At 28.2% G+C, this 27,432-nt stretch overlaps 1 protein-coding gene across 1 annotated transcript in view; it reads right to left on the bottom strand.

The window, feature by feature from the left end:
- Positions 1-1,082: 1,082 nt before the first annotated feature.
- LOC107443694 (fasciclin 1) overlaps positions 1,083-27,432 on the bottom strand; it is a 264,168-nt gene continuing 237,818 nt past the window's right edge. Inside the window, exons 8-13 of the mRNA XM_016057640.3 lie at positions 20,944-21,106; positions 19,143-19,275; positions 11,956-12,103; positions 9,237-9,408; positions 7,447-7,561; positions 1,083-4,767 (exon numbers count right to left, since the gene is read on the bottom strand). Coding sequence (XP_015913126.1) covers positions 4,577-4,767; positions 7,447-7,561; positions 9,237-9,408; positions 11,956-12,103; positions 19,143-19,275; positions 20,944-21,106 — 922 coding nt within the window. The 3' untranslated portion in view covers positions 1,083-4,576. The remainder of the gene's footprint in view (positions 4,768-7,446; positions 7,562-9,236; positions 9,409-11,955; positions 12,104-19,142; positions 19,276-20,943; positions 21,107-27,432) is intronic.

Genomic DNA, 27,432 nt, shown 5'->3' with positions numbered 1-27,432 from the left:
ATTTAGAATTGGAAGGAAATTTTTTTTCGCAGTTAATCATTTGAGGGGAGTATATATATATANGAATGGAGTAAATAAATGATATTTCAAAATCAAGCAATGTGTTATATTCTGTTTTAAAATCCCAAAAAATATTATATGAAGATTACTTTTTCTTTAAATATTCATGGTGGTATATTTCTTTAAAAAAGCTGCTGCTCATAAAAGTAATTAATGGATTACCGGAAATTACCGGAAAACGTGAGCACTTAAATTTCAGTATGTATTTGATTCAGTGATGTGGAACTCATAAAGTTATTTAAAATAAATTTGCTTAGCTATTAGCGATTTGAGGGAAGTATTTCCAGCGACTGGTAATTCGAAAAAAATCTGTTATTTAACTTTCTAACCGTTTTCGGTTTAAAAAAATAATGTTTTTATTAATATCATTTCGTAAGCTTTTTGTCAGCTGAAGGATGGAAGAAATTTTCAAGCATTTGATTTCATGGGAAAAATTTGTTTCAAAATAACGTGAAGTCTTACATTCTATTTTAAAATCATGAATCTTACTTCAAAGAGGATTTTTATCTTATTTTAAAATAAATTAAATTGTTTAAGAAATATCACCATTTTTTTGAATGGGAAATTTCTATAACACTGAGAAAAGAGAAGCAAAATGCTTTTTTTGTTTCATGATTGCGTTTTTTGTTGTTATTTTTATGTAAGAATTTTGTAAAAATTAACTTAAAAAATTGGAAATAGATTTTTGCATCACATAATAAACGATGCAATCATGAAGATTATTTTGTCATGAAAGTATTTGTCAGTTAAATGTTTTACATTACGTATTAATTAATGTGTTTTTTTATTTGAATGATATCAAGGTTTAGTTATCTGTCTTTTCAAAATAAAGCTTCCATAACTCAAAGAACTTATATTACAATAAACTTTAATTATTAAGTTTTAATTCGTTAAGTATTTCAACTACTAAACAATATAGTTATTTTAATATCTGCCATCGCATAAAATGTAGAATGTTTAGCCCTCTCCTCAGCAAGTATCATCTTTCATGTCATAATCAAACTTCATGCCAAACTAATGAATAAATTACGATTCTATGGCTTTATTAATGATTTATATTTAATACATTCAATGTGAAGAGTCATTCAATAGAAAACACCTATGTTATAGTAACAAACAATTTAAACACTTGCAAATAAAGATATGACTTTTAATGTCGTTGATGGAAAGGCCGGCCTAATATACTACGAAGAGCTGAACTGAAACGTTACATTTCAAAATATAAGAAATTTAGTTAGTCTTTAACAACAAACGTCATTATATAATACAATAAAAGACATAAGAAAAACTGAAGAATGGAGTAAATAAATGCAAAAATTCAAATAGATAATTAAACAACTTTGATCAAATTATGTATGAAAACAACAATAATAAAGTCATAGTGAAAATAGAATCATTTGGCAAATCTTTAAAAATGAGTATTTTAGAATTTTAGGGCCGGATCCTTTTTCAAGAGTAAAACATGGTCATTTTCATCACACATGGTTTTAGCTTAAATTACAAGGTATCTAAATTTATATTTATAAAATATACAAAGCACAAGAAACAACAAATATATTTTATCAAATAAAAACACTTTTAATACATCCACGTTATAATGAATTCATAACCTCTTTCTTAAATATATAACATTACAAATTTCATTGATTTCAAAATTTAGTACAACACATTGACATATCATTTTTCAACAGCAACATTGCATCAAAATAGAAATTAATAAAGTTAATAGATGAGATATACATAACACATAGTTTATAATACAAATCTGCTGCTAATGACAATCATAGTTTTTCGTAAATTAAAGATGGAGACTTTTTGTTTTAATTAACATAAAATTAAAAACTGATCAAAAATTTGTCCGATTTAGCTACGCATATTACAAAGCTCGATATTTTCCGATCATAAATTTCATATATTATGACATTTGGAGGAAAATTACTTCTTAAGAACTGGGCTAAAGCTTCAGCCGTGCAATTGAGAAAAGCACATATGAAATAATGAAATTATTGGCAGTGAATGTAACCCAAAAATTGAGATCATATTTAAGTAACCCATCTATAGGCTGAATGTGCAGAAACTATTTACATTTTCATGCCTATATAATAATCTGTAAAGTTTGGAACACTTACCTAAATGATAATAAATAAAATAAATATACTTTATTTTTTAAAAGATTAGAATGCATCTATATACATATATGTTTATGAACAATTATTAACAATCGTAAAATTTTCTATATGTGATTATTAATAAATGATTGTAATTAAAATTATTAAAGTGACTAGATAACAGCAGTTTTCTACAAGAAAAGTTGTAACAAAATGTGCCTGTTAATAGAAATTAAAATCATTACAATATATGATCAAAATCAGTCGTTACAAATGGGCTCTAGCAAGAATTTTTCTGATATGAAGTTGATTTAAAGATTTTAAAACTTTCATTTCAAACGAGAAAGCTATGACGAGACTGAAGTTTTTACAATAACAGCCTTTTTGAATAATTTTGGGAATATATTAATATTTTTGAACAATGTGTATGCAATATTTAATGATATTTTGCAACACAAGTAAAGCTCAAAAATGGGTACACTTGGATGAAATATCTGATCGTACCTTTCAGTATTTTTAAATGAAAAAATTAATTCGTCGCCAATTAAAAATAAAAAAAAAATAATGGACATATTATTAAAACCAAATCTTAAACATTTTTTTAAATAAAAAACAGTTATAAATTGAATGAAAAAATCTGCTACATATTTCCAAAGCTCTTAATTAATAATTCATTTTATACACCACTCGATGACTTCCCTCCTTTCATACAATATCCATTTTCAAAAAGTGTAAGGAAGATTTATTAATAAATTTGCATAACTATAAAAGATTTAAATTTTTAAGCTGAAATATGAATTTACACGAAATTATTTTTCTCATTTTTGACAGAAACATCTCACAATTAATATAAATGCAAATTGGCATTTATTTATTTGAACACAGAATAAATGGATGACCTCTAGAATTTATTGGCAATTAGAAAATCTCTTGGCAATGCATTATTAATTCTAAAAAAATCTGAATTACACTTTATATATATTAACTAACAGCTTATGATTTATCAAACAAAAAAATTCCTTTATAATCCTTATGTAATCCTTTAAATACACAAAAATTATGTGGACAAAAATAAAAGCACCTATTTTATTTGATGTGTTGTTAGTTTTGATTGGCACAGAACTAGCAATGCATTGGAAGAAAAAAATGGTACAATAAGAAGACAAATAAATTGAACCATATTCAAAGTTAATTTTCTACGTATATTTTTGTATGAAATAATTACAATAGATGAGTCATTGTTAAGCTTTTCAGAAATGTATTTAAAGAAGTGAGAAGAAATGATCTACTGGTAAATAAAAGGAAATCTACAATCAATGTGGCTTATCATTATCCCAGATATGTTACAAGCTAGTCAGATATGCATACTACCTAATTGAACCTTGTGATTTTAGAGCTTAAACTGACATAAAGGTTCTAACATGCATACGATTTTGTAAAACTCCATTAAAGGTGAATTGTTTTCTACATACAAAAATGCTTATTTATTTCTTTAAATTCAGTCTGAGATTATTTTAGAGACGCAAAATAACATAAAATTTAAATGTTTGCAGCCACATTTAGCATTATAAATATAACAGCAAATAAATAGTAAACATTGAGCTTGAGAGTCATGTTTAAATGTTAAGAAAGTATACTGTCGAGATATATACAAAATCTGTTGATTGAAAGAAACATAAATATTGCTTCTTTTCAAACACAGTTTTACGTTTCACTTGAGAGTTTTATTTTTTCTTGAAGTTTTTTCAAAACTATTCAAAAAGAAATCTACCCGTTAAGCAGATTCTAATAATACCAAATGTAGGTATATCATTGCTCTTAGAATATCCTGATGGCATCATTTTTCTAGGTGCTTTATTATCAGAATGGGTTACGTTTATTTAACACCATTATAGAAGAATTTCTACAATATTACACGAAAATGATGCAGCATGACAGCCTTCTTGATAAAATTACAATTAGCAGTCAATTAACCAGTCCATTTAATTAGGTTACAAAATTCACTACAAAGAACATGTTAAGTAAATATTTCTATTTGTAAGTCCATTGTTAAAACATTGTCAAAACTTTAGAGACAATAAAATTAATATTTTCACAGAATGCTTTATTACTTTCTATTTGTACAAAGCATGTACGACTTTTTAACTTTCAAAAAGTGCATTAGCTTACTCTCCAAGAAATCTTTTACATTCTTGAAACGTTGAAATATCATAATGAAACACATTCTAACATGAACATCATTGCATAAAATATATACAAACAGAAAACATTGATTTTTAGTGAGTTTTCAAAAAAAATTATATATAAGTACATAAACCAGCGATTCGAAAGTTTCCTTTTCTTTTCAGATTTCCACACTTGATGTCAAAAATTTCGAATTTTATTAGAATAATCAATTAAAATTGTATTTAAATCAAGAAGAAAATAGCTGGGAGTACAAATGTGATAATCGATGGGCTCCAAGATCCTGCTCCAGACTTGGTAAGATCTCTTCTTTTCATCATTACTCTGTCGATGACATGGATAATTCCGTTTGTAGCTTTGACATCAGGACGGACAATATGAGCTTCAAGACCTTCCCATTCCACTTTTAATGAACCTGATACAATAATTTAATTTGAATTTGTCATTGACAATTAACAAGTATTTACTAAAATTCATTTCTAAATTACAAAATTTCTAGATTTTTATTTATTCATAATTAATTAAACAACATGACAAAATAAGGCAAGGCTCTTGATTGAATTTTTTAAAACACACCATTCTTGATGAAATACTGGGTTCTGCACTCTTCAATTCTAAATTATGTTCTTTTATAAATTTATGCAAGATACTCAATACGTTTTAACTTCTTATGTTTTTTTCCCGATCTTTAAGTTGGTGGCTTTTTTGAGGCAAAAAACCTATATCTCTCTATTTTTTTCGCGAGAAAGTAGTGCTTAGCAGGTAAAAAGAGATTTAGTACTGTTGTGTACCATGCCGCATGCTCACGGACGTATGGCTTTTAACTAACTGCGCATGCCTGCGAAACAGATTCTTTAAATTACGCTAGTGCAATTACTTCAAAACTATACTTACGCTTGGAAGTGGTAAATCTTTATTTGCCGAATTCGTAATGACTTTAATGAGGTTAGTAAAAACGTCTCATATATAACAAATTTTATTACTTTTATTAAAAAGTTCTTAAGTTTAAATCTTTTGATGGATAGCACTACAGAGCTTTTGATTAAGTTAAATAACGATGGATAGCAACTGGTGTTTTTAAGGTAACGAAAATGAAGAATCGAAAAGTTTTTGTTTTTAAACTCAAAATAAATAAAAAAAAAAATAAATAAAATTGTTGATGATTGACGGAACTTTCTTTTTACTAATGAAAGAACGTATTTAGAAATTTTATACCGTAACTTGAAATTTTCCTTCTTTTATTTTTGCACATTTCAACCTGCTCATTTGATTGCTAATTAATTTTACTTGAAAACTTCTTTCATTGTAAAGCTTTATCCTATCACTTGAATCCGAAGTTCTAGTAAACATGCAACGCACACTAAAAGATTTCGGGATAAAAAAATTAATTTTACTAAAGCTTAAGAAACGAAGAAAAACAATAAATAAATTATTTGAAACTACACATGATAAATAAATTAGGATTGCTCCTGTAATAATGATGAAAAAATTTAGAAATTCCACAGTATTTCTTTTTGTTAGAGTAAAAAGATAGTCTTTACATCCTACGCTTTCAATACTTTGTTAAATAAATTGTAATTCACAATGAATATAGCTATTACAAACGGCTATAACTATTTAAGGAATAAGAATTTATCGATAAAACTTAAACATAATGTAGAAGGAACTTCAACGTTTTGTATACATGCGTCACAGAGTTTCTATGGGACTTCCCTAGGTCGCAAGGACAACACCCAAGCTATAGTCCATTTCACGCCATACATTCAAAAACATTTATGCGGTAACCGACGCAAGCACATTGCAAATGAGTTTTTTGAGTTCTTCTATTGTTTTGGGCATGGAATGTACATATACAAATCCCCATACCTCGAAATCGCAGGGTGTCAAGTTCGGAGATCTTGGTGGCCAAAAGCAGATGACATCGCTGGCATCTCCACTTCGACAGGTCCAACGGTTTGGAAGATGTTGATTTAAAAATATGTGAACCATCCTACCCTAGTGTGACGGTACTCCATCTTGCTACAAGATGTAATCCGTAGAATAAGTATCTAAGTGTGGCATTAACCATACCTCATGAATGTTAAGATAAACATCTAACGTAACACTTCGCTCACGGAAGAAAAAAGGACCGTACAATTTACGTGATGAGATCACGCAGAACTTTTGCTAAGAACTTTCATCTTTCGCTAAGTTCAATTATAGTGGAAGGCTTCTCCATACTCCATATTCGACTGTTGTGCCAGCTAACCTGAACATTTATGTGGAAGGTTGCTTCATCGATAAAAATGAGACGATCAGCCATTGTTTCATCCTCCATGCGTTTCAGCATAAACATAGCGTAATTCATACGTGTACCGCGTCTTCCTGTTTCAATTGCTGCACAAGTAGAATTCTGTACGGTTTCAGTTGCAGCCTCTGTCTGAGAACACGCCATATCGTTGTTTGTGGCATTTGTAACTCCCTACGGCCTTCGTGCGTCGATTTTCGTGGGCTTCGTTCATACACACCGCGAATTCTTTCAACTTTTTCAACTGAAACACGTGGTATTTTGATACTTTTTCCTTTGCACTAACATCCCGTTTCATCAAATATCCTATGCCATCTGCGTATAATGTTCCCATTTCGAGGTTTTTGATTGTAACGCTGACGAAATCTTCTCCTTCCGGGGATAACATAATGACAATTGTTAAATTCTAACACGCATAATGCTTTCTGCACGGGACTCGCCATTTTCACTAATGAACTCGCGCATGTGCATGATTTCGCTTCACTGCGCCTTACGTAAAGAAATTTTTAGGTTAAATCAACATTCATATAAAAAATTATTTTTCATTAGATAGTTATAGCTGTTTGTAATCGCTATATTCATTTTGAATTACATTCGCTATATTCATTTTGAATTATTTCTGGAAATCATAGGTGATAAACGCAATGCAGTAGAATCGATGAAAATATAAACCTATGATTTTCCAATTATTATATTATTTTCAAATTATTATAAGATTTTCTAGCTTTTGTATGATTTTCTAATTATTGTATGATTTTCTAATTATTGTATGATTTTCTAATAACTCTCGATATAATGAGTACTAACCACTTTGATATCCAGGTGAAATTCGAAACATTCCATGAACCATTTGGACTTTTCCAAGTTTTTCCAGATCTTCCTTAGTAAGTTCATTTCCAACAACTAGATGACGATCGAGTATCTGCAAGAAAATAATGATGCGTTAAAAATAACATTACAAATTAGCGTTTCACAATTGTTCCAATGGAAAAAGAAGCAGAATAACAGAACAGTCAGAAAATGTCAAAGATTAAGAATAATACCGTTTCTATAAAATATATTCATTGTATGTATTAAATCAATGGCACATAGATAGCATGTGTTAAATCAATAGCACATAGATAGCATGTGTTAAATCATTAACACATGCTATTGAAATTTTTATTACTGAACGATTAACGACTGATATATTATCAAAAGTACAAGTTTCAGACAAATTCCCTGAGTTTCATAATTTCGGTTTCACACAATAGTTTCAATTGCTTAAAATTATTATAGAAAGTCTAAGTAGCATTGCTTGATTTAAACTTCGCAGATAGAAACAAGCAATTAATTGATAATTTGTTTTTACATTTGGTAGCAAAATAAGTGTAATAAGACTTTTAATTAGCAATGGCAAAGCAGCAAGTGTACTAAATAAAATTAAAAAAATTATTTAACTCAATTTTTATTCTAGAAATTCATCTTTTTTGCATTGTATAAAAGGATATAAAGGATATATAAAATAGGCATCATATTTTTGTTGGAATATTTTATTTAAAGAAGTGTATTTTAATTTTTTAAAATTAAGATAGGCTATTTTTTCAATGTTTTGTAAAATATCATTTTCCAAGGGCGCAATATTGTTTCAACGTATTTAACATCAGATTGAAAATTCAAATAAATTTACATGGAAAAATCTAAAAGTTTTTGTTTCAAGTACATATAATTTTACTCAAAGTAAAACAAAAGATTTTTACATTATTTGGGGTCTTAAAAAGAATGATTACTTAGGTAAGAATTCATAAGAATTTATTTTACTAATAGATGGCATATCAAATGCGAAATTCATTGTTCCTCTATGAGCAAGAAAAAACATAATTGCCATAAGTCAGTACTATTAATACAAATATTAAAAATTAAGTAAATAAAAAAAATATTTAAGCATTTTAAGACACTCATAGCTATTGCGATAAGTATTTCGTAAGTTTAATAAACTTTTCAAGTATTAATAATTGTTATAATAATGCTTCGCTAAAGGAAGAATCATGTTCATTCGCCAAACTTAAGAATTCTCCATAATCCTTTAAGCTGAAGGAAAAGGATTTTTCCACAAATAATTTAAATATTCAACAAAATCTCCTTATTTAATTTGAAAAAGCTAAACTTCAGTTTCAATGCTCATCAATTTCAAATTTGAAACCTACTACATTGCAAAGTAATTGAATCAAATTACTGTAAAAAGTTTTGGCACTTAAAGTACCGGTACTTTTTACAGCAAAACTCTTCAATCTAATTTTTTATAGTAATTTGTACAGTAATAATTAGAGTAAAATCACTGAAACCCTCTAATTAAATAAAGATTACTGTAAGAATTATGGTACAGTATTTTATATTAAAAATAGATTTTACAGTTCATGCACCTAAAATTCCGGTACCATGATTTGATACAGAATTTCTGAAATTTTAACCTTATTAGTTTAGATGCATTTAAAAAATTAAAGCACTGTTAAAATTTAAAAACAGACAGTGATACACTCTGTTATAACATTACTAACAATGTTAAGAAAAACATTAAACAGGCTTCATTATGTTATATAGCAATTTATTAATTTTACCTTGTGTACATGGTAGCTAAATTGACCCAAATGTAATTGTTTGTGCTCTGATGGCATTTCCCTTTCAAGATCTTCCCAAGCTTTGCGGCTAGGAGCAAAGAAAGTATAACGCTTTTCCTTATCATTCAACTTCTGATTCCACGACTCCTGCATTCCAAGCTTATAAGTAGTGCTGTTGAAACAAAATAAATATTTCTGATGAAGACAAGAAAAATTAGTGAGAAAAAAGAGTCAAAACTACCAGAATATGGTAAAATTTACCGCGATTTTGGCTCTATGTGTACTCTAAAATGCTTGGTAATTCTTACCAAGGTATTTTAGTAACGAGTTTGGTAAAATTGACAATAAAATCTGATTCTATAACTAGTGATAAAATTTGGTAATTGTGGTAAAGCTTAGTATTTTTTTCATGATACCTTAGAGCACCGCATAAAAATCACTTATTCGGTTAAATTGACTTTTCAGTTTTGTATTTTTTACCAAATGTGTGGTAATAAAAACTATAATTTTGAAACCATTACCATGTAAACAGACAAAATACTAAGTGAATAATTTAAATATTTTGGTTTAATTAACCTGAATTGTTATTTTCTTTTTTTTTACGATTCAGTTACCATTCATAATTTTACCAGAATTATTTCTCCATGATAAAAGCAAAAATCAATGAAAAATTAAGATAACAATTCACAGATCATTGCTAAATTAATATTGGAATTTTATTATCTCATTGGGTCCCCGACTTTTTTTAAGCTGTCTTACGGCATCTCAGTTCTTAAAATATTTGTCTGCGGTACAATATTTCTTAATACAAATAAATTCTGTCTATGCGTATAAGACTGTGAAGCAAATTTTAAAATTAAGTGATGAGAATATAAATACTACTACTCATACTTAATCCCCTCAAGTACTTTAATGGTAATTACTAAGGAGGAATTAGCAATAACATTTGCTATTGCAAGCATTAATAATATAAGATAAACTGGACATTAAGAGAAATTACCTTTCATACTCGATAGTATTGCGAAATCACTACATAGCGTTTTTAAATCAAAGAATGAAGCTTAATCGAGCTCCTCGCATTCAATTTTCGATTTTTTCTCAAGTATTGAAAGCGAATGAGAACCCTCATAGCTTCTTCATTTAGGATACTCAAATTTCACTTGTACTTAAAACTCTATTCACTTGACAATGATATTTTTATTTTTGAATAGCAACAGATTACTATTAATGGATTAAAAACTAGCATGGATTAATCATTTAATTACTATTAAAGAATAAATAATAAGAAGTCATGGACATCTCGTGGTTCCTTTCACTTCCTCATTAGTACTCCATGGTAATGTGGTTCATGATTAGGAAACCCCGATCTAAAGCGATAATTTTTTTTTATTAAAGAATGTAATAGAAACAATAATTAAACATCTGTAAAGTGCAACCGCATGAAGTTTTTCCTGTTTTGAAACAAGTTCAGAAAGTTGCTAGTTGTAATTCAATAAGTTAATCCCCCTTTCAGCACAAAAACCATCAATTAGTATCTTTTATTGAAATAATTTTCCGTTAATAAATGTTGAAATCAGGTGAATAGGAAACATCGGTAATAACTTAGAATAACTCTACATTATAAAGATTATATGAATCTAGATTATAAATTATATGGAAGAAAATAATACTCAAATATTCATCACCCCATTTAAGCTACTAACTGAAAGGCCAGTAAAATCTTTCGTTATTTTAATGGCAATTTTCAGTCTAAAAAATTTTAATTTTTTTTCTCGGAAGAAATTAAATAATTCATTTCACTCTATAATTAGAGAATTATGAAAAGTAAACAAATTTTAATTAAAAAGAATAATTAATAACCCAAATTAGTAAAAATAATAACAGAAATAATTAAATATTACTAACCAACACTATTCCACTTTAAAGCAAAAACAAATAAAATCTTTTTGACATGCTAATAGATGACAATTTATAACACTGAGAGATTTGAAATGATACAAACAAATAATGGAAACCGAATAATAATTTACAACTTAGTGGTTATATTTTGGGAGTGATGAGAAAATATTTGGAAAAAAATAGTTTAATTAGACAAGGTTCCGACATTTTTAAAGTTTTTTAAAAGTTAAACTGAAGTTCGTAAAAGAAAACATTAATAGGTTATATCGTTCTAAATATTCATATAGAAAGTCATACGTTGTAATAATAATTAGTCATACACTACAACGCTCAGTTAGATTACTTAGTCACATAGTATTACAAGATTGTGAAATTAATCCCACAAAAAATGCCTTAGCATCAAACTTAATTACCCTTAATGATTTAATAGCTAATCGGAGCTTACAAATGTAAATATCTTTATCGTGACCTATTATTTATTCAAAAAATCTCATTATAAATTTTGCAATTACTGCAAGTAAGCAGAAAATGATAAAATACTTTCTTTTTATGTTTCAAGCTTCATTAAGAAATTCAATTCCCTTTCATAATTTACAAACGCTTCAGCGAGAAAGTACTTTGAAAGAAAGACGGTTGAATTTAACATACAATCAACTGTTCTCAAAGCATCTCAAGAAAGTTAAAATTAAATGCATATTAATTCAGGTAGGCTTAAAATCGCAGTAGAGAATTAAATAGTGCATTCTATGGCCTAAACAGCAGATTTCAAAACTCCTTCAGCAAGTGACTAATCCTAGTTGAGAGTTGTAGAAGGACTTACTGTAAATCCGGATCATGAGCGAGCTTGCTGTATACTGTAAGATAAGGCATTCCAAGCACGCGATCAATGATGTGAAGGATTCCATTTGTTGCTCCTATATCTGCCATAATTGCTGTGGCATTTACACCTCCTCCTTCAACAGTCAAAGCTGCAAAAATAAAATGTATCTCTTGAGAATTTTTTTAAAAAAAGAAATTACATGCAATTGCATAATTTAGCTATTTAGTTAACAAATGTAAGTATATATATATATATAAGCTAAAATATTGACAAAATATGGAAAATAATAAAAAATAATGACAAGAGAAGAAAATTATTAAAAATAATTTCTCAAAAGTATTTAAAAAAAGAAGAAAGAAAGAAATTAAAAATCCGGAAAGCAAAACAAAGAAAAGATATAATCTCCTCATCAGCCCCCCCCCCCACATATATATATATATATGTGTGTATTATCTTACTCGATATCAAATAATATTTCAATGACTACTTCGTGAAAAATTAATTTTATAAACGTTGCGCTTGGCCATTAAAAAGAGGAGATTTAAACTGTATGAACTATTTCATATTTATTGAGAAACATATTGAGAAAAGTAATAAATAGTGAGATGGAAAAAGTAACGAAGATTACTGTGCGGAGAATAAGTTTAAAATAACGAATTCCATAATAAGCTTAAAATAAAAATAATTTCGTGCATAATAATTTTTTTTTAATGCCAGGAGCTGTCTAATGTATTATAAAATTAGTCTTAAAAAGCTTGCAGTATTGGATCAAGAAGTAGAGGAAAATGGTACGATGAGCAAGCTTAAGTAATTTAATATGAAAAATAATTATTTGTGTAGCAGTTTAAATCAAGGTATTTTATAGCAGACTAGGATTCTGAGTTTATTGTATTAAGAAATTGGTAAATGAATAAAGTTTAAATAAATTGTTAAGCAATTATCTTTGTTAATATTATTAAAACCGTAGTTATTCATTCACTTCAAGGCTAAGTCATTGAAGGTTATTTTATATCTTATTTTAAATAATATTCAAGGAATTGCTTTAATGAAAAAGAAAAAAAAGAAAAAAAGTATTTCTGTATAGAAAAAATTTAAATTGTCAAGTTTGAAAGGATGTTTTTTTATGTGTTTGCCTGTTGAGAAATTTAATGTCTGGCTGAATTCGAGAAATTAATTTATTAAGAAAAATGATTCAGGAATTGTAGTATTGCAATGAAAAATACGCAAACAATGATATGCAGGTAAAAAGGTTATAGTAAGTTATAGTCCAAAAGAACTATTCTCTCCACGGTGGAAGAAAAGTACTTATGTAAACAAAAAAGTACTTATGTGGAACTTATCTAAACAATGTAAAATGCACAATGCAGAATTAAATAAGCTCGAACATAACAATGTAAAATGCAGAATTAAATAAACTCGAATGACAAAAAGCGTTCAGAAACTATCAACTAGTGATGAGTAGAGTTGGTTACAAAGCTGCTCATTAGAATGGTAAATTGTGAAACATGGATATTTTTTAATATCGCGTTTATAATACCTTAGAATACGTTTTCATGGTACATCTTATATAACATGTTGTTGCTTCGAAAGACATTTGGACTAGCCAACATCGCCAGCCATTGACTTTTAGTCAATTAAATCTGGAAGGTACGCCTTTCGTTTGACAAGAGAGCTCCGCACAGGTGAAAGTGCATCTTAGATCAGAACCCTGCTTATATATAGCAACACACCTCATTTATGAGGCCAATTCCTTAATTTAGACGTAGATTTCAAGGGGAAGGAAGTTTTCTCCAAAATCGAAGTTTTCTCGAAGAATCGAATCCTGTCCCATCTGGAGATCGACGCCCGATTCTCTAAATGCTGAGCTACCCTGCCCATACGACATGTCTCACGTTAAATCGGAATTAAATGATATTTATGAGCAAATGAAATCATGATACTTATTGTCAACGACAATTACCGAATTTAATTTAGTGATCAGCATCGTCTATGATTTTGTTTGAGACCGACAATATCGTCAAAACTATCCACAGCGATAAATATCTCAAATAACAATGTTGCTAAAAATACAAAAAGCGATACTATAATGATCATTGAATCTTACTTATTCGGTTATATTTATTCTGTTTTAACTTCATAATTACAAGTACTTTCTCAAATTATGATTAATATAAATAATTAAATAAAAATTTCTTCATTCAATTAGGTAACAAAATATATTGTCCAATGTAAAGAAAAATATATATTAGCTAATTTGAAAAACATTTCGTGTAACGATGAAATATCAATATTTTCTAACAATATATTATGATATCGAAATTCAGATATTATCCAAGATTAGTGTGGAAACGCAGGATGAAAAAAAAATACAGAAGAGTAAAGTTTTTGGTTATTCTTCATGTATTCATGCAAAAAAAAAAACTGTATTTATTTCTTGATTTAGATTCCTATGTCTTTGTTAAAATGCATATAATGTTAAAAAAGAAAATTTATTAATTTAATAAACACCTCATTACTTATAAAACTAAATTAACTTTCTTAGCAATTCTCAAAAGCAGTACTGTGTATGCATTTATACGCAAATTCGTCTTTCCAATTTAAATTGATGACTCAGTTCATGTGCTGAAAAAATACTTTAAAACCTTAATGTTTCGGGAGTGGAAGTTAAAATAATTTTCTTTTTTTTTGTTCTTTGTAAAACCTCGTAAACAGTGCTTAAAAAGCTATTTGTTATGCGAAGAGTTAAATTTAGCATAAGAAGTTTGAACACATTTATGATGCTCTCGTTCTTTAAGAAAATGTAAAACAACGATGCCCGGGCATGTTTGAACCTTTAATTATGAAATCGTTAAAAGTTAAAGATCCGTTGCTTGCATGCAAAGAACTTGGTTTTCGTTCTTAATGGTAGTGGATTTATCGGTTTCTGATAAAATTCTTTATATTTACAACGTGGAAAAGGCATTGAGAGTAATTTTATGAATGACTTTTATTTTCTGATATCGTTTGTGAAATGATGTGTCATTCACTATTTTCCTCCTAGCATACAAGTAACGATTAAACAGAAAGAAAAACATATTAAGATAAAAGCTTTTGTTTTAGGAAACTGATGTTTTGTGAATGCAGTAAAAATTACTTATGCAAAATGAAACTTTACTTTCAAAGCTCATATGATTCAACTCTCAATAATAATTACAGGTTTAGTTTTTAACAAAGATATATATCTTTAAGGGAAAAATTGGTAATTATCCTCGGTATATGTTTTATAAGTATGTTGCATTAGCTTTAAAGTCATTTTTAAAATGGAGAGATCATTTGATAAATATGTCTTGCTGGGAAATAAACCTGGAATAATATTATAATTGATTTTGAAATATACTCAATGTTACTTAGCTAACGCCATATCAAAATAGAAATTATTTTATTGAAAATGCACAACTTAAATGGGTTATTTTGTTCATTTGTTTTGTGCTCGTGGCGACAAAATGATACTTGTAATTTTTACTAAAGGTTAAAGTAGGATCGATAATTACCAAATGTTACAACAACTTAATAATCTCTAAAATAAATGCTGATGAGCGTTGCAGTTTAGAAAGTAGCTTATTGAACCCAGTTGAAAACATTATTTTATTTTTGATCATCATTATTTTATTTTTGAGCTTTTGAATGGCAAAAGGAATTAAGCCTTTGTAAGACCGTGGGAATAATTTTTCCCATCCGTTATTTTCTATTAATTTTTAATCATGCTTGCCATTACTTTTAAAGCCAATGGGAAACTATATTCCCACCTATAATTCGTGCTGCCATTTGCTGATAACCAGAAAATATAATTAAAATACCGATCGCTTACATAATGATTTATGTAATTGTTTACATAAATGTGGGTAACAGTAAGGGTTTACGTGAGTTCAAGAAGGAAGCCCAACACTGGGGAACTCACGTGGGTTATGCGTTCCTTCATTTGATCATTTCTCATCCTTTCATTTTTAGTTATAAATACAGAGTTTATAAATTCAATTATTTATAAGCATGGAAGACAAGGGTAATGGCCAATGAACAATTACAGCACATCTTTATTTTTTTTATTTTTTATTTGCAATCCTAACTTATTGGAAATTCTCTCCTGAATCCGAAAATCTAATTGTTTTCCCCCTAAATGTTTATTTAATAATTAAGCATTTAAATTGTCCCAAAAGGCCTCCATAATCATTTACGGAGGCCTTTTTGGGCAATTTAAAATGCAATAAAAAATTATCTCTCCTTGTTTATGACGTCACATGTGCTGAAGGGAAACATGGCGCCTCCATCCCTTAAGGCTATTTCAATGTTCTTTTAGTTTTGATATCTCTTATATAGTACATTCTTTGTATATTATTAGTAAAAATTCTGTTAATTAAATTTACGGTTTTTAGAGTGTGTGTAAAATGAAAGAAAGAGTTATAGAAATTCATACAGTTTAGTTATCAATAAAATAGCTGAAGAAATGATTCAGCAGCTCTTCACAATCAATCAACATTTCTTTTGAGCTGAAATCAGAGGTGTTAAAGTCCGTAGAAATTAGTATTTTATTCCGCATAGTTTTGAGTTAAAATAATGCTCCATTATAGCCTAATTACTTAATTAAAATCAACTATACAAAATTTACTAATATCAATATAAGCTATTCAAAATTTATTAATAAGCAATATAAAATTTACTAATATCATACGAATATGATTATGAAAATATGAATGATAGATAATGAATATAATGATAGAATGATTTTAGATAATGATAGAAATAAGTCGCAGATTGAATAGAAATAGTATGCATTTAGATATAAGGTGAACGATTTTATAATTCGATATTGCATTAAAACAAATCAGTGTTTTCATAAATCTAGTCCATTGAAAAATATCTATCATTTATCGTTACAATCTATGTGCTTATGCTCGAAAAATCAAGTAATGTAATTTAATTTTGCCTCTTTTTTCTAGATTTGAAGGATTTTTCTTCCAAAGAAAATATTTACTAATGAGTTTATTTCTTTTTTTATTACTATGTATTAAATATGTAAGTACACAATTAACGCTCATATATATTCTCAATATTATCCTTTGAGTAAATAGGAATTTTTGCTGTAATTTGAAATTATATTTATTTTTTAATTTATAAATTTTAATTTCTCTTTATGCAATATAGTATTTACAAAGCATGGTTATTGTCAATGTTTCTGCAAATTCCTCTTATTTCTGCAAATTATTTGTCAGTGCTTCCTCAGAAGAATTCTAAAATAATAAAATTAATACAAATTGCATTTTTAATGAAAACATTTTAAGTAAAATAGGTGAAAAAATCTCAGGATAATCATTCGGTATCGCCGAAAACGAATCAATGCTTTCAAGAATCTTGTCCACTGAAATATATCTGTCCATAATCATCATCACTTAAATCTATGTACTTGCACTTAAAATTTCACTTAATATAATTGAATTTAGCCACATAATTTTAGCGAATATCATTAACGTTTTTGTTTCACAAAAGATAAAAAATTTAAAAAAAGAAAGAAAAGGAAAATATATTCTAATGAATTTTTTTCATTATTTAATTAATAATTAAATAGACAGTAATGTTGGTGTATTTTCTTAAAATTTTTATTTTTTGAGTAAATAGGAATTTCGCTATGGTTAAAATTTTTTTAATATGTGTTTATAAAATTTAGTTTCTGTTTCCGTGATGTAGAACTAAATAAATCCATATGCTGGTTTTCATAAATTAAATCAATTAAAATAAAGTTAACAAAAACTACTGAAATATATTATTTTCTTTTTTTTCTTTTAACTTAGAAGAAAATTTGAATCAGTGAATTAAAAGTATTGCTGCAATCACAAGTTTTTCAAATGGCTACTACTATCCTGAAGATAATTCATTGCATTAAATTCAATCTAGAATAAATAAATAAAATAAAATCAAAATCTTAAGCTTTTTTTAAATTTTTAAAATAATCTAAACCTATTTTATAAAAAAAATTGATTAAACATTTCTTTCTCATTTTATGCGAGCCCAGATAACACAGCATTTGAATATATAAAAAATTAAACCACGAATGATTTTCATTTTCTGAACACTTAGGCTTTTCTCCATATTCACGATTCGCTCAATTTTTCGGATAAACAAAGTTGCTGTAGTTCATTTACGTCGCACTAGAGCTGCACAATGGGCTATTAGCGACGGTTTGGGAAACATCCCTGAGAATGATCCGAAGACATGCCATCACAATTTTGATCCTCTGCAGAGGGGATGGCACCATCGCTTTGGTAGCTTGACGACCTGCACGCGAAGCCGAGCACTTTACGGCAGAATAGTTAAATGAGGATCAATACCGCACACCCTCGGTCCCTACGCCGACTAATCCAAGTGGGTACCCACCAAGTGGGACCGCAGCCCGTGATGCTTGACTTCTGGGAACCGTGTCTTAATGATCAGTCCACTGCGAGACCAGATAAGCAAAGAGGGCGCTGGATAAATATAGGTTAAAAATGACTTAAAAGTCAAATTTAACTGTTACAAACTCACAACTGTTATGAAAATAGCGCTTCGCAAAAAAGCACCACTTCATGCGATAAAAGAGCCATCGAGAAACAACCATGAATAGAAAACTGGTTTTAATTGGAAAGTGGAAGTGGATATAGAAATATTTTTCGTCAATTAGATTTAAACTATAATTTTGTTTTGTCAATAGTTAAACAAAATTGAATTAAATGTATGCTAAGTCGCTGAATAATGAAAAAAGCTTAGAATCTATATAATGTAACTTTTATTTAAAGGTAAATTAAGAAGGGTTCTAACATTATATAATGCTTTGATAAATTAATAAAATTACTGTACATGACTCTAACATCCACTAACATAAGATGAATTCTTACTGCTACTTTTAGTTACTCCTTACCAAGCACTCAATGAACCTTTGTGCTTACAAACAAACAGACAGACTATTTACCCGAATGATGCAATAATTAATTAAACTTTAAAATGAATGTTAAGGAATGTTTTAAATTGGAAAGTGGCTTTAGGGACTCCGAAGTAAAGTAATTTTCTTGTATATTACATTCAAGGCACGATTTTATTTTTGAACACTGAAATGAAAAAAGAAATTGACTCGAATGATCGTAAAATCGTACAATGATTAAACAAAATAATTAAAGGCCTACTTTTGTTTCTTTCATCTCCGACCACTCGGAAATAAAGATTTCTTCTATTATCCGATGTCAACTGTTTAGTCACGTTTTTGTTCCAGACATCTTCTGTGGCTACTGACTCCATAATCAAGTGTAATTCTAACAACTGAAAAGAATACAGAAAAGAAAATTCTGATGAAGCAAAAGACAGAAAAAAAAATTAAATTTAAACAGAAAATTAGTTCGAAATGAGGGTTTGCTTTGAGTAATTTGCTTTAGCGATTTTTTATGACCTCTTTCAGATTGTTAGTTAATTGCAAATACATGAAGACATAATTTTTGTTTCATTCTTTACCATTCTTTTTCTTTGCAACAAATTGTTGAAGGAGAAGACAAATGATTGCGTCTACTTAGTCGTTTTTCATATTCTGTTAAAGAAAATATTTACTTGTTATTTAAAATAATTTTTAGAGAACTCTGTATTAATGTTATTCACCAAAAAACTTTTATACTGTCAGTCCATAGATCATTTTATTATACTATAAAGAATGAAAATGCTTGGATACTTAAGATTTTACAAGGTTCATCAAAAATGATCGATGTTTCGATAAATAAACAAAAGGAAAAGTTAGAGGAATGCGGATTGCTGCATTCTGATTAGCTAATTAGATTTATTTTAAAATAGTTTTAAGACTAGTTACAAAGTTTGTCAGCAGAGAGCAATGCTAACAAGGCAAAACTAATGAGCAATATTTTCAAAATAATCTTCTTTTTCCTGCAGCAAAATTTTGCTTACAAATATTTCAGTTGTGATTGTCTAGAAAGGCAAATAAAACATTGCTTTGAAATTTCTGTACTTGGTGACTAATTTTGAAAACTAAGTAGTAAAAAATATCAGGTTTTCTAAGCAGAGTGGAGTGAACCGAAGATTTTAACCTCCATCTGTTTTTTTTAAACTAATATTTTAAGTGACAGATATTTTTGGGAGATCCAGTATCTGCGTAGAATGTAATCAAATGTTTCGCTATTATTTGAAAAAATAATATGAAATGTTAATATATTTAAATCGAAAAAGAAAGAAAATGAGAGAAAAATTTAACTTAGGAAATGTATTAAAATTGCATGTTTTGCAAATCTCCTAATATTCCTCCAATCATGATTAACTTTATATAATTTTAAAAAAAATGCGTTGTATTAACACTTATTTGTTGCATTAATTAAACAAATCTTTTTTTTTTCTTTTTGTCGAATTTTTATATAAAATGGGAGAGTATTAAATTGCTTTGAAAAATTTGTTATTCAAAAACCAAAAAATTGAACTTCAACCGTTTTATTTTGAAATAAATTTCTTCAAGATTTCTATGCATAATTTATTGTAAATTAAGTCATTTAATATGAATAGAAATTAATATAGTATTATAGATTTAGATTAGATTACAACAGGTACGTCAACAGGAGATATTGTTACATGATTATATATATATATATATATATAGGGTTCCAAATAAATTCCCATGTTTTATATGGTTTGAATCGTGAAATGTTCACCAGATGAGAATTTTGATAATTCTTATATACTTCACATCTTACTAAATTTTTAGTAAACTCCATTCCCAAAAAATATGACTAGGACATTCGTGAAAATTTCGACGTGATCTCAATATACTGGAAAAAGGGTGTACATTTCGATAAACTCTATGCATGTATTTATGCTTAACATGCTATGCTTAACTTAGTATGCACGCATGCATTAACCTTTTTAAAACAATAAAATTGTCAATATAATGTAAAGAATGATAAAATATTAATTGTGAAACAATACTTCTGTACTTACATTGCTTGTTGCAGTGGCGTTAGAAAAGATTTGTTGATACTTTTCCACATTTTGAATAGCTCTGAATGCTTTATCAGATGGAGCAAAAACAGTTGTTGGTCTTCCCATCGTTTTAAGGTATGACATAAACCTTAGGTTGCTCATGGCCAAATTATAAAATTGGCTGGAAAAAAGTTATAAATGAATTAGTTTTTATTATTATTGAGAAGCCCATTTTGAGGCTTTTAAGAAAGTCAATGACATTATAAGAGGCTTAATGTTTATTTTTCCCAAAAATAGGTAGTAAAGGGACATATATTTTGTGTGCATCGTGCCATGTTTTCGTTAACTATAGATACATAAGGAATGCTTATTAACTATATAAGAATGGATTATATACAATACAAATAATATACAAATTGTTTTAATATAAAAATATTCCCATTTAATGAAACCGGCACCACATGATCACTTCCATGAGTATTTGTGTGTGTTATTTTGTATAATTGCGATACCCTTTACGTCCCCATAGAAAACTTATAATTGAGATTTGCTATGGATCTGTATGGAATAATGACGTTGAAGTGTAATATTTGCATGAAATATGCATGTATATCTATGCTCGACATTTATAGATACTTAAAATATAATACATGAAGATATGCATAAATTATTATAGGAAAGGGAGACAGTTACGGAAAGGTGCTATAAATACAGAAGTGAGATTATTCTCAATAAAGTGCTACAGTTCAGAGAAAACATTTATAGAGAGTTGAACATTTATAGTGACAATTTAGGTTTTTCATAATCATACTTCATTCAACTTTTATTTTTGTCATACTTTTATTTTTTTAAATAGTAGAACTTATTTATCAGACATTTGTTAAAGTTTGTTTTTGTCTATTTATGTTTATTGCAATCGCTTATTTTAGCTAACTAAAACATATACAAATATCAAATTATATAAGTCGTATGTTACCGAAAATTTCTTAGAAGAAATTATGGTAGAATATTTTATTATAATGTTAAAAAAATAATAAACTGATATAGAATATGCTGATTTTTCTAATAGAAATTGTGCACGTAGTTTTCGAAGCAAACAGTTTTTTTGCTCTTTTTCGTCTATGTTTTCTTGACTGCTATTCATATATAACATTTACCTTTGCCCTATTATAACTTTTTAAAAGCAGACTGTACAATTTTGAGCAACCTGTGTTAGTATTTCATTGTTCACAACTACACGGAGAAAAAAAAATCTTATAAGATTACCGTACTGCATGGTAATGACTTTTATGGTAAAAGAAAACCATGATTCTTGTTAATAAAACCAAAGAATACAAAGCATACAACTGTCTCTTTAGTAATTTTCCAGTTTATATGGTAAAGGGTTATCGGAAATTCTGGTTTTCAAATAGTCCTTATTGGGATGTGACACACTAATAGAACACTTATTATTACACATTTAGTAAAAAATACAAAACTGAAAAGAAAAATTAAAGGAATAAATGGTTTTTATGCCATGCTCTAAGGTATCATGATAAAATTTCCTAATTTTATCGCACTTAATAAATTTTAAAAAACTTGAAAATCGCATTTTTTCTTAATTTTAACAAAACTATTTCAAAAGCTCTTCGGTAAGAATAACTGTACTTTTTAGTGTTATCATAGAGCCATAAACACAGTGAATGTTACCATTGTCTGGTTGTTTTGACCATACCTTTTTTCTCATTGTATCCTTAATAAATTCCTTAAATTTATATGGAAAGACTTTGTCACCCTATAGTTGAACTTATTTCTTCTAAAAAGGAAGGATAGTTTTGGTTTTTTAAAAAATTTTGATGTCTATAGTTGATTTTTCAGCAAAAAATTTCTTAAAAATGATATTTAACAATACAATCTAGCTTATTGTTGAAATCAAAATTTTGTTTCTTTAAGTAAAACTTTATTCAAATTTATATTTTAACTCGAACAACAATACAACAATATCTTGCTTTTTTATTATTATTTTGGAATGCTATTTTTCGAAAATAATTACTCCCATTTTGACGCTTTGTCTTTGTGCATACAATAACATTGGTTTCTCAAAATTTCCTTGTTTCCAAATTTCTTAAATTATTTGAAATCCATCTAATCTTGTGAAAATCATATTTCTGAAAACTGCATGGTTTTCATTCTAAGACAGTTGAGCTATAATCAATTTCAAAACAACTTTTCCAATACTTTTAAATGATTCGAAGCTCTAGAATTTCTATTCCACCAAGATATTTTCACTGATTTTTATTATTTTTACAGAAAAATACAAACAAATTAGAATATGGGCGATGGTTAAAAGTCATTCGTTATTTCGTAATGACATTTTTAATGTACTCTAGATTTTATTTATCTTTCCTTTTTAACTAGTGCCAAATAAACTGTTTAACAAACTCTGGTCAAATGTTTCTTTGTTTTTAATCTATAAACGTTGGTTGAGCAAGAAACATAATAAAGTGTAAGCTTAAAATTGTTAAGTTTATCCGAAATAAAAAAACATAACAGCTTGAGTATGCATAATGAAAAGAAAGGAGACACAAAAAGCAGTGTAATAAGAAAATTTAAGTAGCTATTTGTGAAAAAAAACACCAGCTATTTACTCACGGTGCTTATTAATACGAAAATAATTATCCTTAAAATAAGCAAACTACACTTTTAATACATGGCAGCTAAAAGAACGCATATAAAGGCGGCAACACTTTTCTCACCATGCGAAAAATGCCAATCTATTAAATAAAACTGACGGTGCAAAGTAAAAATGGGCAAAAATTTGAGCAGAGGAAGAGGTTTAAAACTCTAAAAAGTTATGATGAAGTTATGTTGGCTTAAAAATATGAATTTTTAAGTGTTATAAAAAGAAAAAGATGAATTTTTAGGTGTTATAAAACGGAAAATATGAATTTTTAAGCGTTATAAAAAGGAAAATATGAACTTTTAAGTGTTATAAAGAGGAAAATATGAATTTTTAAGTGTTATGAAAAGGACTATATAAATTAGTTGAGCGAGAGACTTTTATTTAAAGATGCAATAGAAGAATTTTTTAAAGGCAAATGTTATTTAAAAATAGCAGAAATTCTATCATGTACGTGACAAAAGCAATATAATTAATATTAGAGTTAAAAAAAGACTCATATTTATTCCTGAAATATCTTTTCTAAATGCGGTTATGTTACACTCTCAGAAATAAAACTCTCACTTTTTACGATTCCGCAATCCTTGAACTATGTTCAGTTAATTTTAAGAATCATTTCGTCACAAAATCATGTGATTTGTGATTAAATGTGAATTCTTAACTATATGGCAAAAATGTTTCCACAACTCGATACCTCATCGTAGTGCCCTGTGGGAGATTGTTAACTGGAATGACGAAACTAGAGTGAAGACTAAATGATAAAAAATAAAGTGACAAAATAATCCGACCGGCGTGTATGGTGGTCCTCGAGTTGTGACATTGATTCACGTATTTGGTGACAACGATAAAATGATTGTTAGAAATGTAGCACATTAGGCAATAGGATTTTTTTCTTCCTTTTTTGAAAAAGTAAAAAGATGAAACATTTCTTTAATTTTGATGAAATTCGTTTCCTCGAAAAAGTGATGACAGTTATTTCATCACTTCAATGAAATTTTTGCTCGCAGCATATACCAGGAAACGATTTAATCAAAAAACGATGAAAGCGTCTTGATATTTGATTGTCCATTTTTTATAGTGTACAGTTGTAGAGCAAGAGGGAAAACGGCTTGAGTCCATTTTTCACATAAGGACAATTAGATTACCATTTGTTGAAGTTTGATGATTATTAACCTTTGAAAAATCAATGGCATGAAAGTAGGCTATCCCCGAGAGTTATTACATAGTGAAGATTGACAGTGCTTTGGAAAGATAGTTATTGTCCGCCTGTATCAGTCGCTTTTTCTCCGAATCTTTATTTCTTATTAGTCTTTAATTACTTTATTCCTATTTATAGGAAACACTGTATAAAAATATTTTTTCTGTTTATATCTATAATGAAAATGCCTTATTCGTTTATGCAAAAATCGACTAAAAACGCAGTTCANATTTTAAGAATCATTTCGTCACAAAATCATGTGATTTGTGATTAAATGCGAATTCTTAACTATATGGCAAAAATGTTTCCACAACTCGATACCTCATCGTAGTGCCCTGTGGGAGATTGTTAACTGGAATGACGAAACTAGAGTGAAGACTAAATGATAAAAAATAAAGTGACAAAATAATCCGACCGGCGTGTATGGTGGTCCTCGAGTTGTGACATTGATTCACGTATTTGGTGACAACGATAAAATGATTGTTAGAAATGTAGCACATTAGGCAATAGGATTTTTTTCTTCCTTTTTTGAAAAAGTAAAAAGATGAAACATTTCTTTAATTTTGATGAAATTCGTTTCCTCGAAAAAGTGATGACAGTTATTTCATCACTTCGATGAAATTTTTGCTCGCAGAATATACCAGGAAACGATTTAATCAAAAACGATGAAAGCGTCTTGATATTTGATTGTCCATTTTTTATAGTGTACAGTTGCAAAGCAAGGGGGAAAAACGGCTTGAGTCCATTTTTCACATAAGGACAATTAGATTACCATTTGCTGAAGTTTGATGATTACTAAGCTTTGACAAAGTAGGCATGAAAGTAGGCTATCCCCGAGAGTTATTACATTGTGAAGATTGACAGTGCTTTGGAAAGATAGTTGCTGCATCAGTCGCTTTTTCTATGAATCTTTATTTCTTATTAGTCTTTAATTATTTTATTCCCATTTATAGGAAAAACTATATAAAAATATTTTTTCTGTTTATATCTATAATGAAAATGCCCTATTTGTTTATGCAAAAATCGACTAAAAACGCAGTTCAAAATGGAATGAATTTCTTTTTAAACCTAAATCCTTCAATGATTAATTTGACCCCTAAGCGTTTGCTTAGATAGTTTACTTCATATTATTTAAGGCATTAAAATTTGAAAGCTTTAGCGCAGAGCTGGATGTATGGGAGAATTTTTATTTTTAATATGAAAAATAAATAAATAAATAGATTAAAATTACATTTTAGTGAACTATATCCTTCGTAAAGTTGGGATTTATTTTTATTATACATTATGAATATCTTTAAATTTATTTCAATTCAACTTACGAAAATAATTTAATAAATATTCAGTAAACTATTTAAATGAAAACAACGACGTCTAGCTTAATATTCGAAAAACTACTTCAAATATTAGAAGTAGAAATTTCAATATCTTCTATCCCCATGTTTGTGGCATGTTCTGAAGAAAATTACTTTTATTTATTCCCAAGTATTTATAATACATACCACGTTTATCGAATAAAGTCACACACTCCAAAGCTTATTTAAGCGTAACAGTCAACGTTGTAGAATGGTTATTTTTTTCACTTTAGAAAGCAAAGTTTTTGCTTATGTTAAACGAAGCATAACAACTGTTATCTGACTTTAAAAGTTTTATCTCAGAAGACTATTTTCGAAAAATAGTAATTTTTCAGCTTCTATTTTAGGTTTCAAATTTCTAAGACAGGAACGTTTACTATTTTTCTTTCTCTTTGGTATCAAATGCCACAGAAATGCTTTTTTTTTATTTTTAATAGTTTATGTGAAAAATATTTATACTTCATAAAATGTTATTGATTCCCTTTTTGCTATAAATTTATTCTCTCTAAATTAATTTATTCTTTATTCTTACAGGAATTCCGCAAAGGGAGAAAAAAATTTTGGTAAAATTACCATACAGTCTGGTAATGACATTTCTGTTTAAAAACCACATAATTCTGATTAAAAGAACCAAAATATAAAGTATTTAAACTATACATTTAGTAATTTTTTCGTTGATATAGCAGCTGTTTATCAGAACTTTTGGCTTTCAAAATTAAAATTTTTATTACCACACGTTTATAAAAAATACACCAATAAGTAATTAAAATAGCAAGATCTAAGGTATCATGATAAATCACCAAATTTTATCATATTTGCCGAATTTTATCACGCATTATAAATTATATTTTACTACTAATTTTACCAAAATACTTACCAAAGTGCTTAAAATTACCGAGTTTTTTGGTGTTCCCATAGAGCTAGAAACGTGGTATAGTTTTGAAAGTAATTTTTTTCTCTGTGCATTTTTCAAGAACGATGTACATTCAGTAATATATATATATACACTGGTTATCATAAATTAAGGAAAAATCACAAAAATAGCGATAGCTCTTTCAAAAGTAAGCCAAACCGTGCAAAATTTGCATATGTTGTCCACTAAGAGTAGCTGAGTAAAATTGCAATATGCAAATTAGTGGCGCTGCACTCGGCTTACGTCATCTGCCTGGAGCATAAAAGTCCAAGTTTGAGAGAAAGCACACAAATTTTACTGTGATTGCGACATTGAAAATCTGAGATAGCCAATTCGTAATAATGACCTCTAGGCATCATTTGCCTGAAGAACTACGATGGAGAGC

This window comes from Parasteatoda tepidariorum, chromosome X1, assembly GCF_043381705.1.
Source record: "Parasteatoda tepidariorum isolate YZ-2023 chromosome X1, CAS_Ptep_4.0, whole genome shotgun sequence".
Lineage (NCBI taxonomy): Eukaryota > Metazoa > Arthropoda > Arachnida > Araneae > Theridiidae > Parasteatoda > Parasteatoda tepidariorum.
Note: the sequence above shows the minus strand (reverse complement) of the source record. Positions and strands in the feature narration are given on the sequence as shown.